General features: G+C 53.8%; 1 protein-coding gene across 3 annotated transcripts in view; it reads left to right on the top strand.

Annotated features, from left to right (window-relative positions):
* The window catches only part of LOC144942691 (endothelin-converting enzyme 2-like), an 80,165-nt gene that overhangs the window by 42,949 nt on the left and 18,598 nt on the right, over nucleotides 1-18,618 (top strand). For all 3 annotated transcript variants that reach the window (XM_078869518.1, XM_078869520.1, XM_078869521.1), the window contains 5 exons: nucleotides 786-999; nucleotides 4,571-4,774; nucleotides 15,157-15,290; nucleotides 16,185-16,337; nucleotides 17,128-17,193. In XM_078869518.1, the coding sequence (XP_078725644.1) occupies nucleotides 786-999; nucleotides 4,571-4,774; nucleotides 15,157-15,290; nucleotides 16,185-16,337; nucleotides 17,128-17,193 (771 nt within the window). The remainder of the gene's footprint in view (nucleotides 1-785; nucleotides 1,000-4,570; nucleotides 4,775-15,156; nucleotides 15,291-16,184; nucleotides 16,338-17,127; nucleotides 17,194-18,618) is intronic.

An 18,618-nucleotide genomic window follows, 5' to 3' on the forward strand; every position in this document is an offset into this window, starting at 1 on the left:
CCTGACGCCTCCGCGTTTACTGTGGTTCCTCCATCGCTCTCCGTGTGTCACCGCGCAGGTGGCTGTGAGAGCGGGTTCATGTTGCAACGGAGCAGTTGTAGATGGTGTGCAATTGCAGTTTAAATAATTACAACAACAAAAAGCATTATCTCAGCTGACCTGTGCAACTGGTATTGTTTGTGATGGTCTCGCCTTTGGTAATTCACGCTAAGAACCTCTCGCACTGTTCCGTAGTTGACTGTTGAAGAGTTTGATTCCTGCTCAAGGCCAATAACAGTGGAGAATATTTGAACGGGTTTTGGGCCTCCCCTCGGTCGACTCTTAAACGAGCACATGATGCGATGTGTAAACATCAGCACTGGGGAGACAAAGGCGGCCGGGCGTGGTGCTGGCCCCCCACCCCCTTGAGCGCCGTGCCACGCCTTCCTCAGTGCTTGCTTACAGCACTTGCCCCTTACAGGCTGTTAACTCTTTCCCGCTCCGAGACGACTGCAAGCGGCAGGGTGGGTGTCCCGTTCACCGCCGAATCTCGGAACGCACAAGCGGCTCAACATTCATTTTATTTATAGAGGTGTAGCGCCGCTGTTTGTGAACACATTGCGTTCACTGCTGAAGAGAACCGTAGCGACACGACCGCAGTCTACAATAGCTGCCTCCAAACTGTGCCACACGCCATCCCGTGGCCTTGTGGGAGCCTCGGTACGTCATCGCAACGGGAAAGGGTTAAACGAAGGCTTACACGGTGGATCTGTGTCTTTTTTTGTGTCTCTGCGTTGTGTTCACAGCCCGGCTACGGTGGGCTGGAGTCGAGTCCGCGAGTCGCGTCGCGCTCCCCTCCGTCCCCCGCGGCTCCGAGCGCCGCGACGCGGCTGGGCGTGCCGGCAGGACGGCTGAGCCGGCGCGAGCGCTCGCTGCTGCTGCTGCTGGCGCTCGCCCTGCTGGGCCTCGTCATCGCCGGCCTGGGCTGGGGCCTCAGCGAGCGGCGAGCGCGACACACAGGTGCCGAGCGAACGGGCGCCCCGCCGGCCCAAGCGCGTGGCCGCGCCGTTTGGTTGATGTGGCGGCAGCGGCGTGGAAGCTGCGGCCCATCGGCCTTCTGCTAAATTTCGTAACGGCACGTGCGGTTTCACGCAGCACGGCTAGTGGTTCTCTTTTTCATACGGCCCGCGGCCGCGTGAGGCCACCTCTAGGTGCCGCAGTGGCTTGGAGATGTTAACTTCCACGCCTGGTATGCGGGAGGTCGTGGTTTCGATCCCGACCCTGACGCTTGCTGTATATTTTAAGTTTGCGTGTCTCTCCCCGTGGTCGCAGGGATTTTTCTCCGAGTCTTCTGGTTTTTCCCTCCACGTTTAGAATCAACGTCACGTGTTTAAAGTATTTGGCTGCTATAAATGTTCACGTGATAAGCCACTTGGTTGAGCTATCATTTGTGGCCAGGTCGCTTCTGAAAAAGAGCTCTACATAGCTCGGTGGGCCCTTACCTGGTTAAATAAAAAGTTTAGTTTAGTTAGAGATGAAGAAGATTTTCTCAAAATACATGAAGAGGGGAGATTTTTGACTCATCTTGAGTGGTCTTTTCTTGGTGTTAATTGTAAGACGATCCTGGGACAACCACAAGAAGTGGTTACCCCCAGCCTGTGTAGACATAGGTCACAAAGCATAGACCTGGTAGTCACAATTTTAATGACAGGTGGCCACCCTACGTGCAGGAGGCCATGCCAGGGATTAAGATCTCATTGGATTATTTCCGGATCGTCGGTTGGACTGGATTTGGTATGACTGGTCGTAGCCACATTGAGAGGAATACTGGATGTTGTATGCCAGGTGTGGAATTCTTTTCCGGGTCACTGGGACCGGACAGACCTGGCAGAAACGAAGCCTTGGGCCTACCACTGCGATATGGTCCACAGGCGATATTTATCACCCAAATCACTGCATTTTCGCTTCATGGAAAAGTGGGGATTTGTGAAGGAAAACTACAGCTCTGAAGAATTAATCCGATATTTCGAGAACACTCTTTGTAGCAAAGTGGTAGACTGAGAAATCCGACAAACGAGCTGAAGGGAAACGCCACAACAACCGATGTTGTTGTTATTGTCACCAATATGCCGAGGTTCTTTTCACCACCGTTCCGAAACGGCTCCAGAAATAAGTGAACGATGGGACCGCACACGAGGGTGAGGGGGGGGGGGCTTTGGCGCCCGACTGCGAGCAAGACTCCTCCGACAGAGACGCCGCTGTGTGCGAGATGTCATGGGAGTTTGGTACGGTCATGCGGGGCCCGCGTAAACATTCTGTCGTTTGCTCTCGTAACGGCTCGGGTAAATGTGCGCGCGTGCGCGAGCGGTGGTCTGCGTGAGTCCCCGGTGCCCTTCGTGTGAACTGTCAGCTCTGGGGAGACAAAGGCGGCTGGGCATAGTGCTGGACACGCCAGCCCATTATCAGGACTCTTCACCCCGTGATAGTCCTTGACAGAACTTCATTCTAGCGCTTGTGCCTACGGTGTGTGAGGCAAGAATGGAGGGTTTTGTCTGCTGTAAGACGGCACGGCATTTTGGATACTGCAATATTTCCGCCGCTGATGTCAGCGGAGATTGATATCTGAACTGATCCTGGGCCCCGTTTGCACCGTTCCGCACTAATCAACATGAGGAAGTCTTTGTCCAACAACCCCGATGACCGATACGGTGTAGTGATGCCGTCATCCAGCGGTGGACTGATAAAGAGCCGTCGTCATTCTCGATACGCTATTCCATTCGATCTCTGGTTCACTTTCTGGCAACGGTGCTGTCAACCAGTGCCAATTTACGTCTGAACTCGGCCTGGGGCTCTCGTAGCGATAGACTGAGCCTAACAGAGTTATCCGATTTGGTATGACAGAGATCAGCCGTGGGGAGACAAAGGTGGCCGTTCCAGTGTGCGGCTGGAGAAGTTTATTTCATCGGCCACTGACTCAGCCTTATCCAGATATTCTGTCTGCTTGTTTAAACATTGTCTGCTTATTTATTCAGCCTTATCAGATCCGTTGCTCACTAACAGCACCATTGCCCTTGTGTTTGAGCACATGAGCTGGGGAGGGGTTATTTTCTTTGGCTTATGAAAGATCGGATTTGAGTGACATGTGAAGAATTATTTTGCTGCGTGATGGGTAAACAACTTGGTGCAGTTCCCCACAGACTGAGATAAAATTTGGCCCAAAACTCTCATCCATGGGATTTGAGATGTTCCCATAATGCAAACCAATTGTCACAGTGGTTTCTTACATGTTTGGCCTGGTCGAGCCGTATCTTTGAGATGCTTTATTAATTTCTGCTTTCACTAAATCTTGTTGTTTCCGATATATTCTCGTGCTGTGCCCCACCCACCCCCACGTGTATCGATGACGCCACAGTGGCGAGATGTTAACAGCCTCGCCTGGTGTACAGGAGGTTGTGGGTTCGATCCCGACCCTGACGCCTGCTGCTGTATATTTGGAGTCTGCGTGTCTCTCCCCGTGGTGGTGTGGATTTTTATCCGCGTCCTCCAGTTGTTTCCCTCCACATTTAGAATCAACGTGCATCTATTTGGCTGCTATGCATTTCCGCACAATCAGCCACTTCGGTGAGCTCTCGTTTGTGGATGGCCAGGTCACTTCTGAGAAAGAGCTACGCAGCTCAGCGGGGAGCTGGCAGAGCGGCGGACGTACGCGGCGAAAGGCGCCGTCTCTCGCGGACGCGGCGTTCTCATTCCGAGAGCCGTGGAAAATGCGACAAATTAGAGGGCAATTTTACGGCGTTGATCGATTTATCGCGTCGGAGAGGACGCCCACCAAAGGAGGTGGAGCGGTTAAATCGGTTTTTGTGTGTGGGGGGGGGGTCCAGCGGATTGCAACATCGCAGGCTCGTTAGATGTGGCAGTGGCTTGGGGAGGAGGTCCTTATCCAGCAGCGGATTGACCATGGCTGATGATCCATTTGTAGATACCCCACTCTTTTCTAATGACCCTCTTGCTCCGTTCCCAACAGGTGAATGCTCATTGGGAAAGCAAAAGTGGCCGCGCGTGGTGCTGGCCACACCACCCCCTCGTACGCCGCCACGACCTTAATCACAAGTCGGAATAATCAGAATTTGTGTTCATGCTGCAGGAGGAATCTTGTGAGCTATAAAGCTCTTTTTCACAGACGTCCAGGAGGGGCGGGTCAGAACGTTACAACAACAACAACAAACAATACAAAAAACACGATAGGGGTGCAGCAAAGTATGGGAAAGGTAAACAAATTACTTGACAAAAGAAAACTATTTTTTTTATCAGACAAAACCCACTGAGCTACGTAGCTCTTTTTCAGAAGCGACCTGGCCACAAGTGACAGCTCAACGAAGTGGACTTATCATGTGGAAATGTATAGCAGCCAAATACTCTGAAAAAGAGCTACGTAGCTCAGTGGGTCAGCATAGTGAAGGCTACACGGTGCGGGGGTGGTATCTTTGTCTCTCTGTGCGTGTGCGTGCGTGCGTGTGCGTGCGTGTGTGTGCGTGCGTGTGTGTGCGTGCGTGTGTGTGCGTGCGTGTGTGTGCGTGCGTGCGCGCGTCAGGGGTGTGTTTGTCGGAGAGGTGCGTGCGCGTGGCCGCCGGCGTCCTCGCCTCCATGGACCGCAGTGTCGAGCCGTGCCAGGACTTCTATGGCTTCGCGTGCGGCAGGTGGGAGCGCCTCAACCCCCTCCCCGACGGCCACTCGCGCTGGACCACCTTCAGCTCCGTGTGGAGGCAGAACCAGGCGACGCTCAAGCACCTCCTCGGTACCCACGTCCACCCGCTCGCTCGCTCGGTCATTCACTCGCCCATTTCTCGCTCAATCAGTCGCTCGATCGTCCGCTCACTCCGTAGGTGGTTCAGTTCTACGCTCGCTGCGTTGAGTCGACCGTTCATTCAGCAATTGACGCTTTCGCCCGTTGTTGTTCGTTCACTCGGTCGCCGTGCCACGAGTGCGCGCACAAGAGGCCGGCTTCACGTGCGTCGTCACGCCCCTCGCGGGTTGTGTCACCGGGGGCGATCAAGGGGAACGCTTCTTGCAGCCGGAGGCCGGGAGGAACGAGCGCGGCGCTCGTGACGTGTTCAGCGGTGTGGCGCCCGTGGGATTGCGTGCGATTTTTTAAATGAGAGTGACGCCAGGTGGGTTCTACGCGATTATAATCCCCGCCGGCACAACCTGCTCCGTGTGCTTACAACCGCGTCACTCTCCTGCCGAGCTATGTCCTGAACTTCCAACTTGACTTGACTTTTGGCCCCTACCTTCTGGGATTCCCGTCGCCCTCCCGCATCCACCTGGGTACTCACATCCACCTGGGTACTCACATCCGACGCGACTCAAATCCAACGCGACTCAAATCCAACGCGGCCGCGACCAGCTCGGCTCGTGTTGCAGGCCCAGGCCGCCGCCAGCGCTACCGCTCGGTGAAGGCGCTCCAGCCGGGTCCCTCCGTGTTCCAACTGTGGTCGCGTCGCATACAAACGGCGCGCCGAGTCTCCGGCTCGCGGAAAACCGTGAACGTGGCGCCCCTGCCAACGGTGGCGAGCGAGGGGGCGTCTCTCATTGACTCGCCCGCTCGGGGACTGCGGTACCGAGGGGTGGGGGAAGGGGCTGGGTGCGGACGCTTGTGGGCTCGAGGTGTCGGCTGTACCGCGCACCTGCAGCCACAGGAATGCGCTGCGCGAGGCTCCTCAGCGCGGTGGTGCGGCGCTTGCGCTTGCGCTGCTCCCTGTGAGGCAGTATCCGGCGTCGTGGCTTGTCGAGTGTGCAGGCGGTGCGGCTGCACCCGGGGCCCACGGGGCTGCGATGAGCGGGGGGATTGAACCGGATGATTTCTTGCACCAGGGCCCACCGTGCCACCCATGCCACACCACTGACGGTCGCCGGACACCGTAATCAAATCGCCCAGGGGCGGGCACCAGCAATGTGGAGTAATTGCTCCTTTAGCGGCGAGTAATCGTGTTGCCGTTACCAAGCGTACTTTCCTGTGGCTTTTGTCGAGGTTGTTTTTGTCCAGCGTGTAATGTGTCGCGTTTTAAAATCAATGGAAACGTGGGGAAATGAGAGGATGGAAGCAGCACGTGAACAAAAATCACTACCCGGCGATTCAACTAATTTAGTAATTACATTACACGTGCCCTCCCGGCATAACATAAGCCGATCTAGCAGATCTTAAATAAGGATTCACACTTTTTTTTACTTATATTTTGTAATTAAAGATTGTCTAACGATAGGTAGAAGATGGTGAGAAGATATAGATGGATACAAATAATATAAAGAAGATATAAAATAAAAAGATCGATAAAACATATATATATAAAAGCCAAGATAAAATTTCACTTTTAAATAAACACGTCATGGATACTCTTTGGCTTTTTCGGTAAAGTCACGTAGGTGAAAACAAAAGAAAATAAATAAGATAAAGCAAAAATGTGTTTATTTATATGTAATTGTTGTTTTTCACCCACGTGACTTTACCGAAAAAACCAAAGAGTATGGATCGTTGCAGTCACGAAAACTTCAAATCTAGAACACGTCATTGATATTGCCTCCATCGTGTCTTTCTGAGCTACGTAATAGTTGTAAAATTAAATCTTTCGTAAAAATGAAATCTGAAAAGATTCAAACCCTTGACAGTTCGACCGAAGGAGGCTACGCGGACGCTGTGCAGCTAAAAGTTCACGATTCACAAAAGACATCGTGGATATTTCCTCCATCGTGTCTCGTCGACGGAGCCAAAGCCGACGATTCAGGAACCGGACGCCAGCTGAGTTGTCGCAGACATCATTAGCCATTTATATAAATGTGTAAATAGATGAGCCAAACACTCCTGTTCAAGGGTCGAGAGACTGCGGTGAAGATTTATTTGAAACGGGACATCATCGTCGTAACAATATTCCTCGTCTTGCGTAAGGCTGATTTAGACGCGGAGCGACAAACTGCAGTTTCATACTCTTTGGTTCTTTCGGTAAAGTCACGTAGGTTTAAAATAAAATAAATCACGACGTTTCGGGCGCAACACAAGCATCCGTCATCAGGTGGGAAAGCATGGTCTGCTGCTGAGGCGGCAGACTGTTTTACAAGGTTTTAAATGGGTGTAGCCCAAGGGTTTTAAAGAAGTGGCCGGGTCTAGTGATGTTAACGTGAGAAATGAGCATGTAACTGTAAGATAGGAGAGCGGCCTCCTCGACGAGGGCACGGAAGTGGCGATGTTAATGTGAGAGATTAGCATGATCTTAATGTGAGAGATTAGCATGATGTTAATGTGAGAGATTAGCATGTTAATGTGAAATCGAAGAGTGGTGCAATCCAAAGGCATGAGTGCAACCCAATGAGTGCAATCCAAAGGGCATGTGAGTATGAGAGATCTAAGAGAGAGGCATAGAGAGAGAGAGAGAGACACACAGAGAGTCGGAAATAACAGCTGACATAGGCAGGTAGGATGGAAACATCACAGTCAGTTAAGACTTTACCTGGTTAATAACGTCCTTCCAATGATTGCTCAGTTTGTACCCATCCTCTCGGTTGAAGTTGTGTTTGTGTTTATATATCTGGATGGCTTCATGAACAAATCTCTGAAGGTAGCCGGTAGGTTTGCAGAGTACCTCCGTCTTGGAAAAATCAATTTCGTGCGAGCCCACAGCGTTAAAACGATGATGCAGTTTCACATTCAAGGTGGTCAAGCCCAAATAACCGCATCTGGAGAAGCGCAGAGTGTAATCGCCGTGATGTCTTTGTCGTATTTTTGGATTGTACAACAATAATTGGTGTAACAAAAGATAGAAATGGTGTTTTTGTGAGTGTGGTTTTTGTGAGTGTGGTTTTTGTGAGTGTGGTTTTTGTGAGTGTGTGGTTCTGGCCACATCATCACCTCGTGTGCCGTCCTTGACCCTTCCCCGCTCCGAGACACCCGCGACTTGCAGGGTGGTGTCGGTGTCCCGTTCACCGCTGAATCTCGGACTGCGCCAGCGGCTTGGCGTACATTTTAATGATGGAGGCGTGGTAGCGCCGCTGTATTAAAAGACATTGCGCTCACCGCAGATAATCGTAGCGACATGACCGCTCTCTACGATAGCTGGCAGCAAACTGTGCCACGCGCCCTCCCGCGTGGACCATCGCTAGCGGCGTTGGCATCCACAGCAAACGAGCTTAAATTGGGATCTCTGCTTTGGTTCCAGTGTGTGTGTGTGTCATTGCATGATCTTGTGTGCATGTGTGTGCCTCCGCATGCCTGCCTAGGTGCACGCTGGTGCCTACTTGCGTGTGCTTTTGTGAGTATTTGTGTGTGCACGCCTGTGGGGAGGGGCAGTGTAGTGGTCCCCGCGCACTGCGCTACCAACCTGGCGACCCGCGTACGATTCACGCTCCCGGACAATAACGAGGGGAGCGGATATTTCAATCCGGTCCCTGGCCTCCCCGAGGTCGACTCAGCCTTAAATGAGTACCTGGCGCGGTGTCTATTTAGCATTGCCACTGGGCGTGGCGTTGCCCCCCCCCACCCCCTTCGCCCCAAACAGCCTGTTAAAGGCTATACGGTGGATCTTTGTATTTGTGCGCCCTCGCGTGTCTTCCTCCGTTCGCGTGTCTCTGCGAGCCCGCATGTTGAATTGATTACGGCGCGTGTTTTAAAACGGTTTCGACGGTGGTCGCGTGGTGCTGTTTTGGAAAAGTAATAATAATTTGCTTCCTGACTTTGGGAGCCAAAGGAAAAAAGTTACAAAAGCATCGACGACGGGATCCGCTCCCTCGTTGTGCGGCGTTCGCCGGCAGCGCAAGATTTCCTCCGAACCAGTTTTGGCACGAGACAGAATTTCGGTTTGGAAGGAACGGACAAAACACCGGTAACGAGAAAATGGTCACAATTTTGCCACTGGGCTTTGTAAGTCTTTACAGATGCGCCCTGGCCACAATGGATAGCTCAACAAAGTGGCTTATCACGTGGAAATTTATAGCAGCCGAATAATCTAAACGCACGTTGATTCTGAATGTGGAGGGAAAAACCCCGGGGACCCAGAGAAAATGTTGGCGGCAGCGTTGGGATCGAACTCACAACATTCTGTATAATAGGCGAGGTAGTAAACATCTCGCCACCGTGGCACCCATTAGTTCTTTATATGGTCCTCAAATGACTTGTCGGTTAATTAATGAATCAGCTGGTTATTGGCCCATTTATTTACTGAATAAATAATAATTATGATGCGTAATGATATCCACTTGTGGCGCGCAGAGTATCCGCAGAGAGAGAGGGCGACTCGTGTGTTGTAAGTTGTTGAACTTTTGCACCGTCCTTAGCCAGCCATGCTAATCGGAGGTGCGGGGGAAGGACAAGAAAACTAAACACACAAAAACTGTTCTAGAGAAATGAGTTTTCAATCTACATTTAAAAGTGCATAGCTCTAGCGGCTTCCGAAGATCAGAAGAAAGAGCGTTCCAGACGGCCGTCTGGAACGTGCAATGCAGTCACTCAGAGGTGTGAGGAATCGCAGACAAGCAGGAAGGCAACCAGAGGGTGAAATGGTGCCAACAATTACCCAAGCTCTATGGTCCGCTATATACGAAGGCGTTATTGGCCGAAAAGATTTAAGTTTTTAGATGTCGGAGGAAACAGTAGCACCCAGAGAAAACCCACGCATCCGAGTAGAGAAACACTTCATCCCATACGGACAGAACAGGTCCAGTCAACATTTTTTGCTGGACCGCGTTGACCCACCAACCCTCGCCGCGTCCACAATGCTGGCGCACAGCCACCGCTACGGCGTTCTGTGCGTGTACACGGCCTGCAGTGACATTGAGAGTTTTTGGAGGGGGGGTGAGGGGGCGGTGAGGGGGGGGGGGGAGTGCTGATGTCTAGTCGGGACAATATCGTCACGATGCAGAGTCGTCACGTGTACAGTGAGCCCACGCACTTTGCACTTCGCACAGCGGCCGTGGCGAACGGAGATCGCTCTCCCCGCTTAGTCGAGAGAGATTCTAGTCGGGTGAGAAGCCCCGCTGGATGGCAGACGATGCCTCTTTCCCCCGTTTTGTGGTTTTATCTCAAATTCAAGATAGCGCCGAGTCCGCTCGGGCGAGGGAATGGCCGCCGCTTTGTGTGGGAGACGGCCCAGCGTGGCGTCGAGCCGTGCTGCCCGTTAGTGCGTTGGCACCGCACGCGCTGGCATGACTCTCTCCCCGCGGCACGCGTCCTTTGGCACGACTTCCGACGTTTCCCTTCCGCGCACTGGTAGCTTCTCCAGGAGCGTCGGAGCGACGCAAGGTGCAGCTCGAAAAAGCGTCGGAGAGCGATGCAGTACGAACCTACGTATAAGTACCGTACGGCTGCTTGCAGCGCGCAGTGTTTTGTGTAGATACAAGTCCTGGGTTTCAAATCCAGGTGACAGCTGCCGGTGATTGAACCGGGTTCTCGTGTGATGCGAGTTGATGGTCGCAGCCCTGTCGCCAATGGGTGCGCTACAAATTCTCGCATCAAAATTGGTTGTTCATTTAATTCGGATAAATTCCAGCTCTGTAAAATACCAGTTTGACTAATATAGTGAACGTTACTGTCAGTGCCAAGGTCGGTGGGAACGCGGTGCCCTTATTATAATTATTTAGACTGAAGGAATCCGATGAGCTATGACGCTCTTTTCACAGACAGTGCAGTAGTACTGTGGGTACCAGCAGCTACTCGAAGAAGGGATCTTTAGAGTTAGCTCTGTGGTATCCGCTTCTGCGGGACGTTCTCCAACCACAAAGGGTTGCACTGCCCTGTGAGAAACACGAACAAATTATTTTCCATCTCGTGACGCCAACGTGCACAATCGCGGTGGAATTGGGTGGGGGGGGGGGAGGGGAAAGTCGTCCACAAAATCCTTCAACCCGCAGCGCCACTCGGCCCGTCTTGACGTCGGCACGCCGAAGAACCCGAATCCGGCGGAGCTTTGAGAGCGGCGGAAGATCGAGACGTTGGTTGATGATCCCACCACGCCGCGTTGTTTTGGACGCGATCTCTGGCCGGGGCTTGAGGAGGGGGTTTGGAGGGAGGTGGAGGGAGGTGCAGCAAACTTCAGAGAGAAAAAACGCAGAACTCACCGGAGGCCAAGTGGCGCTCCGTGCTGCGGGCGGAGAGGCTGTAGCACTGGAGGGGGAGGACCGCTTGTTTGGCTTCGTCGGTAACGGCTCTGGGTAGAGGAGCGGCCCCGCTTGGAGAGGCCGTCTAGTTTCACCTTGTTTGTAAAAATATGGCATTCCTGAGATGCCCTTGGGCTTGCATGTGTCACGTACGTGTTTTGAACTTTGTTCGCGCCGTATGTACGTAGACGACCGAGCTAATCGGAGGTACGGGGGATGGACTACAAACTAAACACAAATAGGCAGTTCTAAAGAAATGAGTTTTCAATATAGACTTAAAAGTGCATAGCTCCAGTGCTTATTTAAATAAACATAACCCCCCCCCCCCCCCGCACACACACACACAAACCCTAGACTGTTTGCTATCTGGCCCACGCGGTGCTTGGAGCTTTATTGGATATAACGGAGCCTTGCTGAAAGCACATATCCTAGTCTGCCGGGCGAAGGGCGGGCGGTGTTGCGTAGGCAGTGGGGGGGGGGACGTAGAATGAAAACCGTGAAGATGGACCCATTCCTCGAAATGTCACCTTATGAATGCATTTTCCTCTTTAGGGTGGCATTGTTGATGAATGTGGTGCCTTGTTGTCATTGCAGGCCACAGTGTTATGGATGAATGTGGTGCATTGTGGGTGTTGTAGGCCTCAGTGTTATGGATGAATGTGGTGCATTGTGGGTGTTGTAGGCCTCAGTGTTATGGATGAATGTGGTGCATTGTGGGTGTTGTATACCACAGTGTTATGGATGAATGTGGTGCATTGTGGGTGTTGTAGGCCTCAGTGATATGGATGAATGTGGTGCATTGTGGGTGTTGTAGGCCTCTGTTATGGATGAATGTGGTGCATTGTGGGTGTTGTAGACCACAGTGTTATGGATAAATGTGGTGCATTGTGGGTGTTGTAGGCCTCAGTGTTATGGATGAATGTGGTGCATTGTGGGTGTTGTAGGCCACAGTGATATGGATGAATGTGGTGCATTGTGGGTGTTGTAGGCTACAGTGTTATGGATGAATGTGGTGCATTGTGGGTGTTGTAGGCCTCAATGTTATGGATGAATGTGGTGCATTGTGGGTGTTGTAGACCGCAGTGTTATGGATAGATGTGGTGCATTGTGGGTGTTGTAGACCACAGTGTTATGGATGAATGTGGTGCATTGTGGGTGTTGTAGACCACAGTGTTATGGATGAATGTGGTGCATTGTGGGTGTTGTAGGCCTCAGTGTTATGGATGAATGTGGTGCATTGTGGGTGTTGTAGACCATAGTGTTATGGATGAATGTGGTGCATTGTGGGTGTTGTAGACCACAGTGTTATGGATGAATGTGGTGCATTGTGGGTGTTGTAGACCACAGTGTTATGGATGAATGTGGTGCATTGTGGGTGTTGTAGACCACAGTGTTATGGATGAATGTGGTGCATTGTGGGTGTTGTAGGCCTCAGTGTTATGGATGAATGTGGTGCATTGTGGGTGTTGTAGGCCACAGTGTTATGGATGAATGTGGTGCATTGTGGGTGTTGCAGGCCACAGTGTTATGGATGAATGTGGTGCATTGTGGGTGTTGCAGGCCACAGTGTTATGGATGAATGTGGTGCATTGTGGGTGTTGTAGACCACAGTGTTATGGATGAATGTGGTGCATTGTGGGTGTTGTAGACCACAGTGTTATGGATGAATGTGGTGCATTGTGGGTGTTGTAGGCCTCAGTGTTATGGATGAATGTGGTGCATTGTGGGTGTTGTAGGCCTCAGTGTTATGGATGAATGTGGTGCATTGTGGGTGTTGCAGGCCACAGTGTTATGGATGAATGTGGTGCATTGTGGGTATTGCAGGCCACAGTGTTATGGATGAATGTGGTGCATTGTGGGTGTTGCAGGCCTCAGTGTTATGGATGAATGTGGTGCATTGTGGGTGTTGCAGGCCACAGTGTTATGGATGAATGTGGTGCATTGTGGGTGTTGCAGGCCACAGTGTTATGGATGAATGTGGTGCATTGTGGGTGTTGCAGGCCACAGTGTTATGGATGAATGTGGTGCATTGTGGGTGTTGCAGGCCACAGTGTTATGGATGAATGTGATGCATTGTGGGTGTTGCAGGCCACAGTGTTATGGATGAATATGGTGCATTGTGGGTGTTGCAGGCCACAGTGTTATGGATGAATGTGGTGCATTGTGGGTGTTGCAGGCCACAGTGTTATGGATGAATGTGGTGCGCTTTTGACGTTTTGTATATGGGCAGGGATCACGTTGCTGTGCCTTTTGTAAAACGCACTCCTCTTCCGCAGATGACACCGCGCGCAGTGTGTGCATGTGTACGTGAAGCCGCACAGGCGGCACACGCAGCGTTATGGAGCAGCGCACTGCCAGCAACACAAATCGCGATTCCCTGTTGCGGGCAGCGGTAATGTTCAACTTGGAAGCGTTTAACAGGCACAGCTTGCGAATCTCCGCTCCGTCGCTGCTGCCGCTGCTGCTGCTGCTTGGCTGCTTGGCTGCCACAACTTTCCACGTGATCAGCTACTTCGTTGAGCTATCATTTGTGGCCAGGTCGCTTCCGACAAAATAAGCTAATAGCTCGGTGGGTTTTAGCTGGTAAAATAAAAATAAATATATTTTTAGTGATTTTCTTACCCTTCCCTATACTCCGGTTCTGTTTTTTTTCTTGTTCGTTATAAATTTCTGACTTCGTGCCCCCCCCGAATGGACGTCCGTGGAAAAGAGCTTCATAGCTCATCGGATTCCTCCTCCAGTGTAAATAAAGATTCTGATTCTGAGCGTCGTCCGTACCGACAACGGCACAGTGGGGGGGGGGGGTGGGGGCGCTGTTGGGGGGGGTCAGGCTGGCGTCTGTCCTCGCACCATTGTGGAGCGACGCTTCCTCTGCAGGAAGTGGTGGGGGGGCAGGGAGGTGAGCGACCACAACAGGAAAGTGCCTGGACATTGATTATCACCCATTGAAAACGTACAACGTAAATATGATATGTATTTGTTTAAAAAATTTGACGAATGTAAGTTTGGTTGGGTGTAGTTGGGGCACGCCTGTAATTCAGTGCTTTGGATGTGGGAGGCCTGGTGTTGAGGGACCGTCCAGCACCGCTGGGTGGCGAGGCGGCGGTCGAGAGATGTCGCTACGGCAAGTCGGCGTGTGGTCGCTCGACACAAACGAGCCGTGGTCTCCGCGTCTCCGCGTGGGTTTTCACTGGGCATTTAACTTTTTTGAAACCGCTCATCTCGGAATTTTTGCCGAATGTTACTTTGCAGGACCCTTGCCTCGCTCGCATAGAGATATGATGAGGGGTCTCCATGAAGGAGGATGGGATTTCTGTAACGGGTTCGCGTGGCCGTGTCAAGGGTGCTGCGCCATGTGGCAGTGATGTCTCTTGGAAGGTTTAGAGTTCACACTATGAGACATCTCCTTTACCAGTGGCAAAATATAGTAATAGGTTTTTACCCTTTCAACTGGTACAAAAACTGACACCTTTATACAAGACATCATGTTTGCAATAACCACAACATAAGCTGTCAAAATGCAAACAATAAAGGTGTCAGTTTTTGTACCAGTTGAAAGGGTAAAAACCTATTACTATAGGTTTAGAGTTTGTGCGCGTGGGTCTGTATTTGCGTGTCTGCTTATGCATTGCACACTTTGGTGTTTGTGTCTGTGTGTGTTAATGCTGTGGGGAGTCGTAGCGGTAAGCATACTGCACTACGAACCCGGCGACCCGAGTTCGATTCCCGCTCGCAGCAAACACCAGTGACGATTATCTGATTCGGTCCTGGGCCTCCCGTAGGTTGACTCGGCCTCAAATGAGTACCTGGTGTGGTGTTTAAAAGGTGGCCGGGCGTAGTGTTGACTACCCATCCTCTTCTGTGCTGTGCCGGTCTTCATAAGTGCTCGCTAACAGCACTTGCCCCAAAAGTCTGTTTAGGCTAAACGGGAGGGGGGGGGATCTTTATCTTTGTTTTGATGATGGCAACGTTGGCGGTGCGCCATTGATGGTGGTGATGGTGTTGGGGATGATGACGATGGTGGTCGTGGTCGTTGAACAGAGCTGCCGGAGGATGCTGCGGGCCGGGAGCTGGGCGACGCGCAGGGGAAAGCGCGGCGCTACTTCCGCGCATGCATGGACGAGCAAAGCATCGAGCAGCGGGGAGCCGCGCCACTGCAGCAGCTGCTGACACAGGTGACCCGCGGGGCAGGGGCACGTGGGGCAGGGGCACGTGGGGCCGGGACACGGGGGGCAGGGACACGTGGGGCAGGGGCGCGTGGGGCAGGGACACGGGGGCAGGGGCACGGGGGGCAGGGGCACGGGGGCAGGGGCACGGGGGCAGGGACACGGGGGCAGGGGCACGGGGGCAGGGGCACGGGGGGCAGGGACACGGGGGCAGGGGCACGGGGGCAGGGGCACGGGGGCAGGGGCATGGGGGGCAGGGGCACGGGGGGCAGGGGCACGGGGGGCAGGGACACGGGGGCAGGGGCACGGGGGCAGGGACACGTGGGGCAGGGGCACGGGGGGCAGGGGCACGTGGGGCAGGGGCACGGGGACGGGGGCAGGGGCACGGGGGGCAGGAGCGCGCGGGGCAGGGGCACGTGGGGCAGGGGCACGGGGGCAGGGGCACGGGGGCAGGGACACGGGGGCAGGGACACGGGGGCAGGGGCACGGGGGCAGGGACACGGGGGCAGGGGCACGGGGGGCAGGGACACGGGGGCAGGGGCACGGGGGCAGGGGCATGGGGGGCAGGGGCACGGGGGGCAGGGACATGGGGGCAGGGGCACGGGGGCAGGGACACGTGGGGCAGGGGCACATGGGGCAGGGGCACGGGGGCAGGGACACGGGGGCAGGGGCACGGGGGGCAGGGGCATGTGGGGCAGGGGCACGGGGGCAGGGGCACGGGGGGCCCTCCTCTAGGTCGACTCGGCCTCAAATTAGTACCTGGTGCGATGCGTGGACATTGCAACCGGGGAGACAAAGGCGGCTGGGTGTGGTACCAGGACGGCACATGAGGGTGTGTGGTGGCCGACCCTTGCCCCTGTTCAGGCTACACGGGGGGCGGGTTCCTTATCTCTGTGTTTGCAGCTGGGAGGCTGGAGCATGCTGGGCACGTGGAACGAGACGGGCCACTCGCTGCAGGAGCTGCTGGAGGTCGTCATGGGCTCCTACCGCGCCTCTCCCTTCTTCGCCATCTACGTGGGGCAGGACGCCAAGCACTCCAACAGCAACATCGTGCAGGTGGGCGCCGCCTCGCCCACCCTGCCACCCGCGGGGAGGGGGGGGGGCCATGCGGCCGGTGGGGCACCCTGGCGGCAACGCCCCCGCTGCCGTTGGCCGTGGAGGTTCGCGATTTGGGTCCGACAGGCCGCCCTGGTCACGGAGGATGGTGAACATCCCCTGATGGTCATTTCAGCATCACCGCAGCATCTTCATGATAGCCGTGCACTGTAAACAGTGGCACGGATACCAAACCGAATGCGTGATTAATGTTGCTGAGGAGTCGTCGATTGCAGCAAACCGAGAAATGCTTAACACTGCCCAGGAAACGCGGAACGTTGGAGCAACGTTGGAGCAACGTTGGAGCAACGTTGGAGCAACGTTGGAGCAACGTTGGAGCAACGTTGGAGCAACGTTGGAGCAACGTTGGAGCAACGTTGGAGCAACGTTGGAGCAACGTTGGAGCAACGTTGGAGCAACGTTGGAGCAACGTTGGAGCAACGTTGGAGCAACGTTGGAGCAACGTTGGAGCAACGTTGGAGCAACGTTGGAGCAACGTTGGAGCAACGTTGGAGCAACGTTGGAGCAACGTTGGAGCAACGTTGGAGCAACGTTGGAGCAACGTTGGAGCAACGTTGGAGCAACGTTGGAGCAACGTTGGAGCAACGTTGGAGCAACGTTGGAGCAACGTTGGAGCAACGTTGGAGCAACGTTGGAGCAACGTGGCATGTTTCGCGAGGCATTTCTGTGACTTTATCGCGAGCGACTCCGAACGATTGCGCGTTGTTTTCTCGCCTCTGTATCTCAACAGATTGACCAATCGGGTCTCGGATTGCCGTCACGTGACTATTACATCAACCTGACGGCCAATGAGAAGGTAGGAGTTTGTCCTTCATCCGACGTTCCCTCTTGAAAGCAAAAACACGCGTGCAATAAAACAGCCAAGAGGCAGATGGAATGTGTCAAAACAACTTTCCTTATTTACGCGGCGAGAGACAGATTTGTGAAGTGTGTGTGTGCTGTCTGCTCAAGTCTCAACCTTTCCACTCGCTCATCCTCTGTCTCCTTCATCACTCCGTATCCACCCACTCCCCTCTCGGTGTCGGTGCTCTGCAGGAGTCGCTTCTGAGCCCCTCACTTCTCTCTCTCTCTCGATATTTCGCCTCTCGAATCCATCCCCCCTCCTCGTTCGACTTTCCTCATCGTTGCCCTGCAGACGTCACCCAAGTCGTGTGTTCCTCCTTTCCCTCGCTAATCCCCCGTGACCTCTCCTCTCGTATCTCCTCCTGCCTGGCTGCCGTCCAATCCTGGATGGCGTTTCACTTTCTCTGTGCCGATGGCTGTAGGTTCCCTGTACCACGTGGTGCTGGTAGCTCTAGGTTCCCTGTACCACGTGGTGCTGGTAGCTGTAGGTTCTCTGTACCACGTGGTGCTGGTGGCTGTAGGTTCCCTGTACCACGTGGTGCTGGTGGCTGTAGGTTCTCTGTACCACGTGGTGCTGGTAGCTGTAGGTTCCCTGTACCACGTGGTGCTGGTGGCTGTAGGTTCTCTGTACCACGTGGTGCTGGTGGCTGTAGGTTCTCTGTACCACGTGGTGCTGGTGGCTGTAGGTTCTCTGTACCACGTGGTGCTGGTGGCTGTAGGTTCTCTGTACCACGTGGTGCTGGTGGCTGTAGGTTCCCTGTACCACGTGGTGCTGGTAGCTGTAGGTTCTTTGTACCACGTGGTGCTGGTGGCTGTAGGTTCTCTGTACCACGTGGTGCTGGTAGCTGTAGGTTCCCTGTGTCACGTGGTGCTGGTGGCTGTAGGTTCTCTGTACCACGTGGTGCTGGTGGCTGTAGATTCTCTCTACCACGTGGTGCTGGTGGCTGTAGGTTCTCTGTGTCACGTGGTGCTGGTGGCTGTAGGTTCTCTGTACCACGTGGTGTTGGTGGCTGTAGGTTCTCTGTACCACGTGGTGCTGGTGGCTGTAGTATCCCTGTACCACGTGGTGCTGGTGGCTGTAGGTTCCCTGTGTCACGTGGTGCTGGTGGCTGTAGGTTCCCTGTACCACGTGGTGGCTGTAGGTGTAGGTTCTTTGTACCACGTGGTGCTGGTGGCTGTAGGTTCTCTGTACCACGTGGTGCTGGTAGCTGTAGGTTCCCTGTGTCACGTGGTGCTGGTGGCTGTAGGTTCTCTGTACCACGTGGTGCTGGTGGCTGTAGGTTCTCTGTACCACGTGGTGCTGGTAGCTGTAGGTTCCCTGTGTCACGTGGTGCTGGTGGCTGTAGGTTCTCTGTACCACGTGGTGCTGGTGGCTGTA

The sequence above is a fragment of the Lampetra fluviatilis genome, chromosome 28 (assembly GCF_964198595.1).
Source record: "Lampetra fluviatilis chromosome 28, kcLamFluv1.1, whole genome shotgun sequence".
Lineage (NCBI taxonomy): Eukaryota > Metazoa > Chordata > Hyperoartia > Petromyzontiformes > Petromyzontidae > Lampetra > Lampetra fluviatilis.